Genomic DNA, 16,768 nt, shown 5'->3' on the forward strand with positions numbered 1-16,768 from the left:
ATACTTGACATACAGGGTGTGTCTTCACTGCAAAGTTAACTTGTATGATTGGTACCCAGGTCAGCTGCACTCAGGTGTGAGCAGCCACTCCTGAATTATAATCTCTGCACTGGTGCTGCACTTAACCATGTGGGTGCTAAGACTTCTGGAGGTTTACCTCCTTGTCCTTTGCTCTGTCGTAAGCTGAGCCTCTGGTTCTTTCCCAGTGAATTGTGGGAAAGTATTGGAGGACTGTCAGTACTTGAGTGGCTTAGCCTAAGTGCTCACTACAAAGAGGGGAGGTGAGCAACCCTAGTGAAAGGCTCAGAGGTTTTAACCTGCAGTCCCAGATGAGCCAGGTAGTCTGTGTTGAACTCTCCACTAAAGTTGGATTTTGTGGGTGAGGGGAAACACCCCACGAAGAGCCCGAGTGAACAATGTAGTGAAGACACATGCTCTCGGTAGCAGCTGAGTTGAAGAAGAAAATTACTGCCTTTCATAGAACTAACCCACTATAGGAGGCAGTTATCATTTGCTTATTAGAAGGCTAAACAGTCCCAGAGATGAAGCCTAAGTACAGTAGGTAACTGTAACTTTTCTTGCAGAATCTGTGTCATCACACTGGCAGAAGCTCATCCTCTTCTTCAAAATGGAAAAACAATTAAGAGTATTAATTACCAAATCAGTGCCAACTGTAGTAGACTTCAAAATAAGGTCTCTGGAAAGTCAAAGCGGGTATGGCTTTTTTTTTTTTTTTTTTTTAAACTACCTTTAAAAAAAGTTCATATTTTATTTAAGTCCCTGCAGTGTTTACCTCTAATGGGAACATAAAAAGGATCCACTGTGTCAGAGGCTGGAGTTCCTTTCCCAGAAAGAAATTTCTTACATTGTCTACCGTTGTTAACATTAATTTAGTAATCTTGGAGAAGCTGAACCCAGAGCTCCAACCTAGACTGCTCTTCAGATACCTGCAGCAGTGTGTATACTAAGCACCCCATTCCTTAGATCTGTTCTGAGCAGGATTATGTAATGCTGTTACAATACCAGTGCTAGGGTTGTCTGAAGTAGACTCATAGACTTTAGATGACCATAATGGTCCCTTCTGACCTTAGTCTGACCTCCCGCATGATGCAGGCCACAAAAGCTGACCCACCCAATTTCCCTTATCTCAGCTGTTGAAATCTCCAGATCGTGATTTAAAGACTTCAAGTCGCAGAGAATCCTCCAGCTTGAGACTCCTGCCCTATGCTGCGGAGGAAGGCAAAAATTGATTGCCCATGCTGGTGCTAACAGTGGTGGAAAATGTCAAGAAACTTTCCTTACTGTATATAGGGCTTAAAAGTGTCACATTTTTTATTTTTAAATAACTAGATATCAAACATTAAAAGCCTCTTCAGAGATGTCAGGGACTCAATGGACATGAAAACTGCCCTTTTGTTGAAAATATATATATGGCAAGCTTATGGGTTGTCTAAAAAAAGTCACATTGGTTTAACTAAAGGTGTAGTTTCAAACACGCTTAGTTAAACCAGCGCATAAGGCAGCATGGATACTCATTTCAATTTAGCTTATGTTGATTTAGAACCAAGTTTGAGCTAAACCAATTTTGGTTTAAGTAAGCTGTTAGAGGTGTGTGTAGATAACTCCTGAGGGCTGGTCTACACCCAAAGTAGAACAAAAGAAACGTCTTTATTTTATTATAAGACGGTCTTATTTTCATGTAAATGTCCACACACACTTACTTCAGTTCATTTACACTGGTAAAAAGAAATCCTTAGGGGGATATTTGGTTCCTGCATTGTGGAGAATGACTTCAGACTGTCACTTTTAGTCATGTTGAAAATTTAGAAAGAGATAAAACCGTGTGACCAAAAGTCTTTTAAAACAATCTTGGAACATGTGACTACTTTGTATTACTGATTGTAACAAGGTTCAGAATTTTCTCTCAATATGCTAGGAAGGCCACACTTAAAAAACAAAACAAAAAACAAACTTCTTTTAAATTCACAGGAATTTTTTGTTTCACATGCAGGGTGCTCAGTTTCTAACAGAACTTGCCCCTCTGTGCAGGATATCTTGTTCAGATGGCGAAGAATATACTATATATAGGTAAGTAACTTTTTTTTTTTTTTTTTTGTTATTTTGATTACAAAGCATGGTTTTACTAACATAGGGTTACCATACGTCCGGATTTCCCTGGACATGTCCGGCTTTTTAGTACTCAAATCCCCGTCTGGGGGGAATTGCCAAAAAGCTGAACATGTCCGGGGAAATAGGGAGGCAGCATAAGCCAGGGTCCGCCCGGCCCCAGCACAACCTGCAGCGTCCGCAGCGCAGCCCAGCTGCCCGGCTACATTGTAGCGAGCTCGGGTGGGGGGAGAGGGGGCGCAGCTGCAGAAGGCGGCGAAGGGGCCGCTGCTGCCCCCGGAGGCCGGGCGGACTGTGCGCCCCAGCCGAGCCTGCAGGACCATGGGGAGGCTGGGCCCAGCCAGCGGTTCAGGCTTCCCTCGCGGGCAGGGACCCCCTGGCCACTGGGGGACCCTTCCTGCGGCCCAGTCACCCCGCGCGGCAGGAAGGTGGCTGCGGGGTGGGGAGTGTGGCATGTGCCAGGGCTGCAGGGACCTGCGCTGTCCCGGTCGCTGCTGAGCGTCTGAAGCCCCCGCCAGGCAGAGGCTGCCGGGTGAGCAGGGCAGGCGGGGGTTGCAGAGGCATAGGGGCTGCAGGGCAGGCGGGGGGGTGCAGAGGCTGCAGGGCGAGGAGGAGCAGGGCAGGCAGGGGGCGCAGAGGCTGCAGGGGCGGGGGGTGCAGGGCAAGTGGGGAGCAGGGAAGCACTTAGCAACCTCCAACCAAGATCAGAGCGGGAGGGAGGAGGGGGAATGCGGGGTGCTCAGAGGAGGGGGCAGAGTTGGGGCGGGACCGGGGACCCGTGGAGTGTCCTCTTTTTTAAATGTTTGAATATGGTAACCCTAACTAACACTAGAACTTTTTTGCAGTTGTATAAGAGGGCGGTTGATGGAAGTTAATGAAAACATTCTGGATAATCCAACTATTCTGCAAGAAAAGGTAAGAATTTTGCTTACATTACGTTTTTTTCTCATTTTTATTCCTGTGCTATATCATGGTCTTATTTTCTAGCCATCTACTGAGGGATACATTGCAGTTGTACTACCCAAATTTGAAGAAAGTAAGACCATAACTCAAGGACTTCTGACACAGAAGGAATATGAAGAAGTTTTGTTGAAACGTTTTAATTCAACTTCATGAAGCTCTATTTTTAACTGAATACATAAATGTCTGAACCACACTGTGAATAGCTTCAGAATTAAGTATTGCATAGATAACACTTGTAATCATCTACTTCCAGTATACCTCATAGTGCAAGAGTTGTAACATGAACGATTTTAAAATTGTACACACTTAACATAAGGGACTGGAAATTAGTTCTTTAATTTTTTATGGGTTTGTTTAATGTTTTTTAAATGAGTGAACAGTAAACAGTCATTTAATTTCAGACAAATAAACAGTTTAAACATTTAATGTGTTCTGTATTTTTTGACAGGTGCAGTATAGAAAAATAACTATCTTTCTAGTGCTTAATGTCAAGCAAAAAAACTTAGTTTCACCTATTTTTAGAACCCCAGGTCATCTTATACAGGTACTTAAATGAAGACAAATGAAGACCATTTCTGGCTGATCAAGATTAATCCCCAATCTCTAGTGTTGAGGATTTCAGCTGTTACCTCTTTGGTGCTGCAAATCCAGCATCCCCATTGTGATGTCCATTACCAGCAAAGGACACACAAAGAGCTACTGGTGAGAGGATGATGCCCCACAAGAATTAAATACCCTTAACACCTGAAGCCCTTAGAGTACTCTACTGTTCTCAAAGTAGTAAAACAACCTAAGTTAAAGAAACAATAAAACAAAGAATAATGATATACAAGGCCAACAAAATAAGGTATGGCATCTGTACGAAGAGCAAACAGGCATCTCCAACTTATAGTATAGTGGCTTGGAATCAAATAATGCCCTTTGTACAATGATTGGTCATAATTGCTATCAAAATATCGTTTCTAAGAGTTCTAAATCTTGCATTGTAAAAATCTACTTTATGAAACTTAAATATGCCATACATTCTAAATGAAGATTTCAGTAGTTTCACATGCATTTCAAATCCTACTCTAAGTTTTGATAATAAATCAAAAGCAGCAGTAAGATCAGCTATCTATCACTAAAGAGCTTATAAACAAAGAGAATTCTTAAGTAGTCACTGGAAATATAAAATGTTTTTGGAGGATGAACACATCATTAGTTCAGATTGGCAGCAGTAAAATTAAATTATTTAAATCAAATTAGCCTTAAAAAAATTGGCATGTGTGTTGCAAAACAGCAGGAGGTTTTCTGTAGACTTGTTCTTTGCAGAAATACCTCATAGTTAAGACAGCAACATTCAGTGCTTTAGGCCAGAGCCTTCCAGATTATCTTCCTGATACTGGCCAACAATGAGACGGACAAACTTCCACAGTAGTATTATATGCAGCACATATCCTCAAAAAATATCCAGTTTCTCTGCATAAATGTCCATTAGCAGCATCTTTGGTTGAAACTTTCATTAAGATGTTCACAAGTGTTAGTTACAAAAATAACAGCATTAATGTTGAGCAAGTTACAAAAATAACAGCATTAATGTTGAGCAAAGGGACACATTCACATTATAAAAATACAGAACAGTTAAAAACTGACCGACTTTGCAATTGTTACTGTTAAGTACCATGACATCTATTAGATGTGAGAAGGTCACAACAGCTTTAATTCAAATAACCTGCTTTATCTTTCACAAAAGAAAGCAGCTTTGAAACTTTAGCCAGTTTGTAATTTCCACATGAAGTTCTTCCATTCCTAAATACTACAATTATTTGCTCTCTAAAAATGTCAGATTTGCTACATGATGTTCCAAGGATTTTATTCCAAAGGCATCAGTTTTCCCTTCCATGCTGTCTTCATTTGTATTTCTTTGTAATCTGTTCTCTCTCCATGGATGAGGTGATCTAAGCCAGCCATTTCCAGTTCCACACTGTAAAAACAAACAAAAAAAAAAAAGCTGAGAAGCAGGATTGGTTTTATTTTTCCTCATTGCTGCAAATGGATCATTAACTCACCTTTTTCAGTAGCTTGCAGCTGAGTGGGAGAACTTGGGATAAAATGGTCATCACACCTTTTGTTTTCCGAATGCATGTGTCAACCTAAAACAGAATTAATGTAAAAATCATAATTAGATGAGAATATCACATGCTGACCCTTTAAAATATGAACTGAGTCTTCTTTTTTAAAATTGAAGAACAGTCTCAGCTTGAATTACTAATAGTATTTGTCTGTTGACATTTTCCCTGTTCTGTATTGGAAAATGAAGTGTTAGTTGTCTTCTACATCCTACGGAAAGAACAATTTACTTGTAAGAGGGATCTGACAATCCACTCTATGGAGGTAGAGGTTTTATCTCCTTTCACAAAACAAGAAAGGACCAATCAGAATTCAGAACCATCCAGGATATACCTAGCTCTCTTGAATTCCTCATCTGGATTTTTCTTAACACTTGAAGGATGGAATTTAAGGTGACAGCAGTTTTCAGTAATTCCACATTAGCATCTGTCTTGTAACAACTGGTAAGGGTATGCACTGAACACCAAGACTGCAGTTCTATGTCACTAATATGTTCTCTTTCTGAGAGCATGAAAGAACAGGTACATAGCTGTGGATACTTCTAAATGTGTTGTCCACACAACTTCCATTGTTGGCACACTTATGCCTGACATTGGATTCTTTTGAATAGCAGTGTCCATTTGGACCATGCTTGTGCCCTCTTGGTTCCCATAGCCCACGACATAAAGAGTGGGGAAAAGTGGACAGAACATGGAATCTGTGTGGAAAACACATCTCAAAGATGCACAGGAATTGTAAGTAACCATTCTTTCTGCAAATGATTTTCTACACAAATTCTATGCTTGGTAATCAACAGGCAGTTATCCAGCAGGTAGGTGAGCAGAAGCCTACTTGAACAGTGTTTGTAGGACAGCCCTGCCAAAACTAGCATCCAACATGAAAGCTTTCACCAGGAACAATGAGTGGATTGAGCTCCATATTGCTGCTTTGCATATCAGATAACCGGGTATTACCTAAGCAGGCTGCTTGAGCCCTGGTGGAATGAACCCCAATATGTCCAGGTACATCTTAGCCACATCACAAAAAGTCCTAACAGTCAGAGATCTACTTAGAAACTGTCTCTGGAATGACATGAATTGTGCCTTAACCTTTTCAGCAAATGCCAAAAGTGTCAGAGACAAGGTGCATATTATCTTTTATTGGACCAACTTCTGTTGGGGAGAGAGAGAAGCTTTTGAGCCGCACAGAGCTCTGTTGGTCATACACCTGAACATTGTTTTGTTTAGATATGATGAAGCCAGTGCTCTTACAACTTCTAATGTTTGAAGCTTCATTTCAGCCAGGGTAGAGTGTAGTTTAGGGAAGAAAACTGGGAGATTAATTGACTAATGTGAAAGTTGGAAACCACCTTAGGCAGAAACTTGGGTGACAGTGACTCTGTCCTCATGAAAGACGATGTATGTTACACCAAATACACATCTTGCAGGGTATTTATCTATAAAAGATATCATGTGAGATGTCTACAGAAAGCTCCTAACTTGTCAAGACTCAGTCGCTGTGAGATGTATACATTTAAGGAACACTGTATTTATATTGAAAGTATGCTTCAAGGACTTGGAGTGAAAAGTAAAGTTTAGTCACCAGGATGTCTCAATGGGAGCCCATTTGGGCAAGAGAGTGTTATTACCCCTCCCTGTCTGCCCAGTGATGCAGTGCAGGCTCAAGTGTTTAGCCTTGCCCAATAATAAGACTTTGAATGGGAAACCAACAGATGCAATGACAGTCAAAATCACTTAAATTAAAGGTAAAAAAGAAACTTTACAACAAGACAGATGTTCACCCTCGCCATGAACAAAAGCAAAAGACATTTCGGTATAGTGTGGAGAAAGATACTCTGCATCTCTTCACCCTTAAGTGGGTGGGGGCATTTATGAACACTTAGATCCTGGTTTGTCTGAAAAACTGTTACCTACCTGTACGATAACTGTTGGAGGTGTGGGTGCAGCGAAGCCAGAGAACTTTGCCAAGCAGTACCCATGGGGGTGGTGCTCATGCCCTCTGGCCCCTTAGTCCCTCCTCTGGCTATTTAAGAGCAGCACTGCCCCAACCCCCCTCGGTCCCTTTGTACTGAGCATCAGAATTGAGACTCCAATACAGAGGGGATGGAGGGTGAGTTACATGTCTACACCCACATCTCCAACAGCAGCAGTTACCATACAGGTATGTAACAGTCTTTTCTTCAAGTAGTTGCAGATGTGTATTCCAGTCACATGCCTCACAAGCAGTATCAGAAGGAGGTGGGGGGCTTGGAGTCTACTTAAACAGCAAGTGCAGGACTGCCTTCCCAAAATTTTCATCTGATCTAGATGCAGTTGTAATAGAATAATATTTGGTAAAAAGTATGTATGGAAGACAAGTAGCAGCCCTGCAAATGTCCACTATTGAAACGTCACTCAGAAATGTGACTGACATTGCCTAAGCCCTCATCAAATGAGCTCTTAACCTTTGTGGAGGCGAAGTCTGAGCTATCCCATAAGTTGTTGTAATATAGGATATTAGCCAGCTGGAAATCATTTGTGTAGAGAGTGCTTAACCCTTCATCTGATCTGCAAAGGAAACAAAAAGACAAGGCCATAAAGGAACTGGCTTAGTTCTTTCCAAGTAAAATGCCAAGCATTGTCTCACATCCAGTGAATGAAGACGCAATCTGCATTTGAATGAGAGTTGGAGAAAAACACAGATAAGTAAACTTAAGATGGAATTGTGACACCACTTCAGACAAAAACTTAGGGTGAGGCCTTAAGGCCACCGTGTTGTTGAAAAACTGAATATAAGAACTGTTCATTCTGGGCAAGACAGCACAACTGAGGAATTAGTGGGACAGAGCTCATATCCTTGTGTGGGGGATCACAAAGTTCTGCATTCTCATCAGCACTCATGACTGTTTTGTGATAAAAGAAAAAAACCCTACTAGAATGGACCAGATTTAAATCAGCAGTTCTGGTTTTTGTGCGAGAACAGCTGAAGTAGGCAAATAAATGAGATTTCAAAACAAGGCTTGGATGCTTCTCTCGGACCTAGAACATTTGTATTTTTCTTTTTAAATCTTACCTTTGTAAAAGTAGCATTTTTCCCCTGAACAATGGTTTTAGCTGTTATCTGAAGCTGCTGGCACACAGGGATCAGCTTGTCAATCTCCAACAAAAGCAAAGGTTTGTCATCGTCTTCTAGCTGAAATACATTTTAAGACGTTAAAACCATTCAGTTTTACAATCACAGAACATATATGTAAGTTACAAGGAAAACCAGTGACCCCAAGCTTCCAGGCAAACATAAGTGTAATAAAGTGGGGAAGTAAATAATCACTTTTACCATTTATTAGTCATACATTACCTGATTAGAAAAGGCAGTGAGAACTGAAGCAAGCTTTATGCCCTCTGTAGCAAAAACCTGACACAGAAAAAAGTTATTCAGAGTTGTTTGTTTATTTTGCAAATACATTGGATAGTTCAAGAACAATAGACCAGTGGCTCTCAACCTTTCCAGGCTACTGTACCCCTTTCAGGAGTCTGATTTGTCTTGCATACCTCCAAGTTTCACCTCACTTAAAGTACACCTCTACCTCGATATAACGCTGTCCTCGGGAGCCAAAAAATCTTACTGTGTTATAGGTGAAACCGCGTTATATTGAACTTGCTTTGATCCACCGGAGTGCGCAGCCCCACCCCCCCGGAGCACTGCTTTACCGCGTTATATTCGAATTCGTGTTATATCGGGTCGCGTTATATCGAGGTAGGGGTGTACTTGCTTACAAAATCAGACACAAAAATACAAAAGTATCACAGCACACTATTAATGAAAAAAATGCTTATTTTCACTATATAATTATAAAATAAATCAATTGGATATAAATATTGTACTGACATTTCAGGCTACAGTATAGAGTACTATACACAAATCATTGTCTGTGTGAAATTTTAGTTTGTACTGACTTCGCTAGTGCTTTTTATGCAGCCTGTTGTAAAACTAAGCAAATATCTAGATGAGTTGATGTACCCGCAGGGATACACATACACCTGGTTGAGAACCATTGCAACAGACTACTACTTAGTAGTACAACAAAGTGATGTGCTAGAAAATTAAAGGCAGAGGGAAATATTTCTTTGCCATGCTCTGGAAACATTTAAAGTTATATACATCTGCCTGCATTTTTTAGGCAATTTTGAAATTACACGATACAGGACAAAATGACATTTTCTCAGATAAAAAAAAATTGCTTTCCCTGCAAAGATTCAGAACACGGATGCAGAGCGATGAGGTTTCATTTTAACTCAGTGGTTCCCAAATTTTCTTTGTTGAAGTCCCTTGCAAGGATTTGGTAAATGGATGCCTCCTGGTGCTCCTGTGTTCCCATGTGTTGCCCTGAGAGTTGCCACTACTACCCACTCATCCCCCATCTCCAAAATTCATTTTCTATCCCGTGTCCTTTTATGCTATATTCTCTTGCATTCCTTCTTGTCTTTTCTATTATTTAAATTCTTTTGCTTTCCCCCTTCCTCCTGCTCAAAAGAAGGCTGCATGCTGCCCAGGGAAGGATGGAACATCAGTTACAACTGAGCTGAGTGTCACACAGCAGAGAAATCTGTGCCTGAGCCTGCAGAAAGTGAAGGGGCCTTTTAAGGAGCAGTACAGTCTCCCCGAGATTAATCTGGTATCTCAGACTATTAATAGTCAATAAACAAGAGTCCCTTCGCAAACTTATTTGTACAGAAATTTTACACCTTTCTCAAAGTAATATCCAAATTATAGAACGTCAAAGCTTGATGAACACCGTCTTAATATTTTAATAGTAGCCCCTCAAACTAATTCCTTGAATGCAGGTATGCTGGCTTTCAGGAAAAATTCTACCTTAGTTATGGGGTGTCGGGGAATTTTTAATGCTAAAAACCCCAACTGCAGAACTTTAAATTGCTCTGTAATTCAAATACAAGAATAACACAAACTGGCCATTAACAGCATCTTAGATAGTTTACTAATCCCTGTTTCCTCAATATAAATTACCTCTGCTTGGTGAAATAAATCCTGGGTAGTCTTCAGCAGCCCTTCTCCTCTGAAAGAGACAATAAATATCATGTACAGCTGGTGATTGCTTAGTCTGTTCCCTTGTTTTTTACATAATATGGTGTACATGCTTTTTCTCCTCCTAGAACTTTGCCAAATGTAGCCATTATATATAGCCAGTCTGCTTATCTGAACAGAGGACTGGAAGGAACATCCAAGGTCACAGAGTCCAGTCCCCTGCTATCAGAGGCAACCCCCCATCATGTAATCCATTTCACAAATGATTCAGTTCCATCTTAAAACCAATTAGGTTGTTTGCCTCCGCTACTCCTATTGTGAAGCTGTTCCAGAACCTCACTTCTATAATGGTCAGAAACATTCTAAATTCCAGCTCAAATTTATTCACGGACAGCTTATATCTATTTTTTCTTGTGCCAACATTGTCCTTTAGCTTTAAAAGTTCTTCACCCTTCCTGGTGTTTACCTCCCTGATCTATATCCCTCAGGATATAGCAGAAATTCTTGTTATCAATCCCTAAGTGCTTGACCTTGCACTTTGCACTATTAAATCTCATCTCATCTCTATTACTCCAGTCCTCAAGGTCATCCTCTTCTTCCTGTGTAATATTCCTATGCTCCTCTGGATTGATGCCTCCCAACTTTGTGTCATCAGATTTTATGAGCACCCTCCTTTCTGTGCCAATGTCCCCAGAGCAAACCTTGAACTCCACTAGTAACCTCCTTGCCAGCCAGATAGTTCCAATTTCAGCACAACCTATTGACATTTCCACTACAGCCAGTCAATCACACCCATCATTCTTAAACTAATCCCTATCTTCTCCAATTTAACTAATAATTTCCCCTGTGGTACTGTATCAAATGGTTGAGTGAGGTCCAGATAGATTAGATCTAACATTTCTCTGGTCTAAAAAAAATCCAAAACAAAACACTAAAAATCAGTTCTTATTAAAAAAAAACACACTATATTAGTCTTGCACAATTTACCTTTGGTAAACCCATTTTCCATTTACCTCCCTGTCTTGTTCTGAGGTCTTACATACTATTGGGGTCAGATTAATGAGTCTGTAGTTGTCCCGATAACTTTTTCTCTTTCTTAAATATAGGTACTATGCCTGCTATTCTCCAGTCATATGGTACCATCCCTGATTGGACAGATTAAAAATCCTTGCTACTGGACTTGCAATTTCATGTGTCAGTTCTTTTAGTATTCTGGGATAGAAGTTATGTCCCGCTACCCTGAATGCATTAAGCTCTTTGGGTTTGGCTTTCACCGTGGATGTAATCATTTCCATTTCTATACACTCCTTCCCATTAGCCGTCATGCTTTTGCCCTGTTATGGTGAGAGGCACCGGTGACTGCTCTAATCACAAACCTCTTTGAGACTGGGGGCTTGTCTACATTATGCAGCTTTTAGTGACAAGGCTGTGTCGACACTGTCGCTAAAAGTCAGCGAGTGTGAACGCTCTTTTGCAGTATTTTGTTGGCACTTTTGCCGACAAAATACTTCCAGCCCCGTGAGCGGCATAAGCTTTGTCAGCAGGGGAGCGCTCCTGCCAACAAAGCCGTGTTCACACTGCCGCTTGCATCGGCAAAACTTTTGTCTTTCGCGTTTTTTTGGGTTTTTTTAAGTACCCGCGAAAGACAAAAGTTTTGGCAACAATTGTGCAGTGTAGACATACCCTGGGTATGGACATGCCTTTCAAGTAATGTCACTGTTAATCAGAAGTCCCCTCCCACCTAAAACAAAAGGGGGTTGTGAACCCACGCAGGAGTTTGCACTAAGTGGGCTGAAGGCTTTTGCTGAGATATGTAGGTGTGGGCATGTATTTGGGCAGAACACAGACACTGAGAATAAACAGAACACATAGAGAGGCAGATTCAAAAAGTAAGATAAGACAAACAGTTGTAGATTACACTGTGACCAGAGAAAAAAGCTAGCAAGAGCGCTTTTGGGTCTGGTGTTGGCTAAAGAGGCTTGGGGCTGTAAACTAAGAAATGCCTCCTGCATTCAGAGAAGCAGGACTTTGTACATTCCTTGTAAACAAACAAGTTTTCATCAAAGAAAATACCAGACCATCAATTTCTAATGCCAACTGGAACATCTCCAAGATCCCTGAAATTTGATTAGACCCTCAGATAGAAAAGGGGCAATAACCCCCAAGATCTGCATTGTAATCCTTACTGAAAATTAAGGCAAAGTATACATTTAGTTTCATTATCCCTGATCTCTACCCCATCCTCACAGCATAGCGGCTCTACATCTTTTCTTGTTCTCTATTTATTTATATAGTTAATCTTCTACTATTTGTTTTAATTTCCTTTGTTTCAATTTGATTTGCTTCAAGTAAATATTTTATTATATAGATAAAACCTCCAATAATTAACATTAAAGCTACACATTTAAACAAAGTCAGGGAAGGCAAATATTAAAAGGTTCTCAAAATGTTAACCTGCCCACACTGTACAAAATCTATATTTTCAATATCCTAACTAGTTGTCATTTTCTGTTAGTTATGATCTTTCCGATTTTTTCAGTCTAACTCCAATCTTTTTCTCCCGCCCAAGTGGGGGAGATGATTACATATTAAGTGATATTTAAATGTAAAGCCTGAAGGGATTTTTCTGTCATTTGTGTTTATTGATGAGCAAAATGTCATCAGATGCTGAAGTAGTAGTTTTTTCATTCTTCAATAATTTCAATAGCTGCAAGGGTTTTTTCTCATACTAAAAATCAAAATGAAAAAAATCACATCTAGACTGAGACATCTCAGTGCAAAATGAATTTTTTTCAGGCAGTTACAAACATTGGAATATGAGGTTCTTATGAAAGCCCTGCTGCAACCTTAATTGCAGCTTTCACAATTTTGAAAAACAGAATGTAGCTACTTTTTTCTTTTTTATAAGTTAAAGAAGGATTAACCTGAACATGTGACTTTTTTGCTTTTTAAAAATTACATTTGAATGTCTTTTTTTTTTTAAACATAAGCATTGAAGTTTTCAAAGCTGACGAAGGGAGTTAGTCCCACAATTACTGTTTGCCTTTCAAATGGGAGTTGTGTGACTAACTCTCTTGGTCAGCTTTGACAATTTCAGTGTATGTTTCTTTAAAAAAAATAAATCTTTCACAGAAGGTCCTAAAAACAGCTGCTTGCCAACAAAATCATGTCCAGCACTTAAAAAAGCTTACCAAGCTGTTTATTGATGAAGTATTATACACTAGAATATAAAATCAGGAGGCATATGGATGAAACTCAATTATAGGTCCCTATAATGTTCTGCTTTCTTGATAAAGCGAAAAACTGTCTGGGTCCTTAAATTCTACAAATACTTTTTTTCTTTTTAAACTGTATTCAGAGTAATTACCTGGTAAATAAGTACATGGAGTGGGCCATGCTGGATATACTTTGTCCATGGCGCACAATCTCATTCTCCTGGTCCTCCCATTTCTCAGTCTCAGAGTCTACATCAGATGTGAGCAAATGCAGTTCTAATCCAAGTTTTCCAAGTTTTGCTTGTTCCTGTACATGATAAACTTACTGCATTTTTTTCCACTCACTACATTCTTTATACAAATTAACAAATAATTAAAAGGTTCAATACTAAATAGAGGGAAGCATCTTACCTCAGTATCAAGTTTGACTGGCTTTAATGCTTTCAGATTCACATTATGCTTCTGTTTCAAACAAAAAATAATTTGAAGAAAAAAATTTATAAAAGGTATAAGCAGTCAATTTAGTAACAAGTCACGGAGTAAAATATAAGGTCATCTTTATAAGTACTTAGCAGAATAGGATTTTAGTAACTAAGACAGAGGCCTACATGCTCCATATGAGAGATTTTGCTGTGTAAGGAATGGGAAACTCTTTCCTACTTGGGGTTTCTTCTGAAACATTCCTTGTGGAATGTGGAGTGAGATTTGTGTCCAAGGAAAAGCGAGGCGGTTCTGCCCCTTAGACTTCCAAAGATTCACCCAGACCCCAAAGCCCCCCTCCTGCATGGCAGCATGACCCGCTCACAAGCTAAGTAGTCCTTGCGGATAGCTGCATCCTTTTTATATCACCTCTCAGGGGTGATTTTGAAGCTATACAAAAGAGCTACCTACTGGTTGACTCATCATCAGCTCTTTGGCAGGTCTCCAAACTGAAATCCACACAAACCCAGGAGGGGCACGCTGCTTCCAGTGGCTGCTGCTCCTCCTCCTGTGCCACTCAGACCCTTATTGACTGTAATGGCTGGAGGCCAACACAGGAACATTCAGTGGAGCTGCTGCTTTTCTCATTCCATGGATTTGCTCTCTTTTATAAATGTCTTACTATGGGCCAGATAAGGATACCCTCGCTCAGGCTGAGTAACACCTGACTCCATGGCTGGTCCTACCGACTTCAAGGCAATCATGAATTAAGCTGCTCTTCAATGTAATATCAGAATCTGTCTGTCGGTGTTTTGTAAAGCAATGGTTCTAAACCTCTCCAGACTGCTGTGCCTCTTTCAGGAGCCTCAAGCCCGAACCCCATTACCTGGGGCTGAGGCATGTAACTTAGCTTCAGGGGGCCTCCTGTGGCATGGACCCAGGCAATTGTCCTGTTTGCCACCCCCTGAGACTGGCCCTGCACTTGCGACCCTCCTAAACCCTTCCCGCATCCACCAGGTTGAGAAATACTGATCTAGATGAGTTGACGTACCCCCTGGCAGAGCTCTGCGTACCCCCAGGGGTAGGTGTACCCCTAGTTGAGAACCACTGTTGTAAAAGCACCTAGGCACAATGCAGCCTCAATCCTGCTTGAGGTTTCTAGGCACTAATGGAATACTATTACTGATCTCCTGCCACAATTGGCCACTCACTGTTATTTAACTTTCATGGAAGTTCCTGCCAAAGTTCCCAAAGGCTTATTATAAACTATGAATGTCTATCCTAAATACAGTTATAAAGAACTGATCTAATTCTGCATATGTACTAGAAACGGGGGGGGGGGAAATTGCACTGGCACCAAATGATCCACCAAAGAATTTACACATTCATAGTACTGAATGTCATTTAAGTTTGTTTTGTGTAATATATTTTATATGTACAGTGGATTCTGCTTCTTATCAACCTCTTGGTTCACAGCAAAAAGTTGCCATTATCTGGAAGTTGCCAATAAGCAGCAGGCAGTCTTATGGGGCTGGAGCCAAGGAATACGTTTTAACTGTGCCCTTTAACCATCTATCAGAGTGGTAGCCGTGTTAGTCTGTATCCACAAAAACAACGAGGAGTCTGGTGGCACCTTAAACACTAACAGATTTATTTGGGCATAAGCTTTCATGGGTAAAAACCTCACTTCTTCAGATGCATGGAGTCTTTAACCATGTTACTGCTTTGCTGTGTCCTAGGTTGTAGCACAGTTCAAAAACACAGATCACACACAGTTAAGCATTACCTATATTAAAGACAGAACCATGTTTTAACTCTAAAAGGGACCATAGTTCTGCAATTGAATTCTTCCTGGACATGGTTATGGTAGTATAGAGATCCCTTACTGTATGAGGTATTTATGGCACCACATAACAAAATAGGCTGCCTTCTCCCAATAAATATGTTATCTTAAAGACAATTGACACAAACGTGCAAATAGGAGAATATTACATTGAATAGCAATACTAACAATTAAGAATGACTTTCATTTCCTGTTACTGTTCCTCATTGAGGATTTTGCTGGCTTCAGTAACCTTGCTGAAGTACCACCTTTGGGGACCCAGCCCATCATCCAAGGTTGAGCACACAGAGATCTCTGCATATCTATGTCAAGCGCGCACAAAAGCGTTCATGCATTTTTGTAGATTTGGGTCCCAATATGCCATCCATAAGTGCATAAAAGAAAAAGTATCTTCATCAGATAATAGCAAAGCGGCATGGCTTTGGTGTCAGGAAAGTTGCTCAACACTGATTTTTCCCTTTACAGCAGTGGTGGGCAACCTGTGGCCTGCGGGCCGCACGCAGCCCATCAGAGTAATTCGCTGGCAGGCCGCGAGACAGTTTGTTTACACTGACAGTCCACAGGCATGGCTGCCCGCAGCTCCCAGTGGCCGCGGTTCACCTTCCCAGCCAATGGCAGCTGTGGGAAGTGGGAGCCAGCACGTCCCTGCAGCTCACGCCACTTTCTGTGGCTCCCATTGGCCGGGAATGGCAAACTGCGGACACTGGAAGCTGCGGGCGCCCATGCCTGCGGACAGTCAATGTAAACAAACTGTCTCGTGGCCCGCCAGCAGATTACCCTGATGGGCTGTGTGCGGCCCATGGTCCACAGGTTGCCTACCACTGCTCTACAGACACTGTCTGATCTATAAGGGCTTATCTACACATTGAGACTCAGGAAAGTTATTACAATTTAAAGGTGTGAAGTTAAATTACATTGTTTCATAGAGTTTAAGGCCAGAGGAAACATTAGATCTTCTTGTCTGACCTCCTGTACATCACAGCCCATTCATTTTCACCCAGATACCCCTTTATTAAGCCCAAAGACTTTAGTCTAACTAAAGCATTCAATCTTCAGGAGGCTAACCTATGTG

General features: G+C 40.9%; 2 protein-coding genes across 3 annotated transcripts in view; one reads left to right on the forward strand and one right to left on the reverse strand.

Moving 5' to 3' along the window:
- The window catches only part of ABITRAM (actin binding transcription modulator), a 31,048-nt gene extending 27,535 nt beyond the window's left edge, over positions 1 to 3,513 (forward strand). Inside the window, exons 4-7 of the mRNA XM_026659247.2 lie at positions 585 to 714; positions 2,012 to 2,088; positions 2,973 to 3,042; positions 3,115 to 3,513. Coding sequence (XP_026515032.2) covers positions 585 to 714; positions 2,012 to 2,088; positions 2,973 to 3,042; positions 3,115 to 3,243 — 406 coding nt within the window. The 3' untranslated portion in view covers positions 3,244 to 3,513. The remainder of the gene's footprint in view (positions 1 to 584; positions 715 to 2,011; positions 2,089 to 2,972; positions 3,043 to 3,114) is intronic.
- Positions 3,514 to 4,649: 1,136 nt separating this feature from the next.
- CTNNAL1 (catenin alpha like 1) overlaps positions 4,650 to 16,768 on the reverse strand; it is a 142,557-nt gene continuing 130,438 nt past the window's right edge. For both annotated transcript variants that reach the window (XM_024202558.2, XM_024202557.2), the window contains 7 exons: positions 13,845 to 13,895; positions 13,586 to 13,740; positions 10,201 to 10,249; positions 8,533 to 8,589; positions 8,251 to 8,370; positions 5,139 to 5,222; positions 4,650 to 5,053 (listed from right to left, as the gene is read on the reverse strand). In XM_024202558.2, coding sequence (XP_024058326.1) covers positions 4,892 to 5,053; positions 5,139 to 5,222; positions 8,251 to 8,370; positions 8,533 to 8,589; positions 10,201 to 10,249; positions 13,586 to 13,740; positions 13,845 to 13,895 — 678 coding nt within the window. In that variant the 3' untranslated portion in view covers positions 4,650 to 4,891. The remainder of the gene's footprint in view (positions 5,054 to 5,138; positions 5,223 to 8,250; positions 8,371 to 8,532; positions 8,590 to 10,200; positions 10,250 to 13,585; positions 13,741 to 13,844; positions 13,896 to 16,768) is intronic.

Source organism: Terrapene carolina, unplaced genomic scaffold (assembly GCF_002925995.2).
Source record: "Terrapene carolina triunguis isolate 2854851 unplaced genomic scaffold, T_m_triunguis-2.0 Scaffold613, whole genome shotgun sequence".
Lineage (NCBI taxonomy): Eukaryota > Metazoa > Chordata > Testudines > Emydidae > Terrapene > Terrapene triunguis.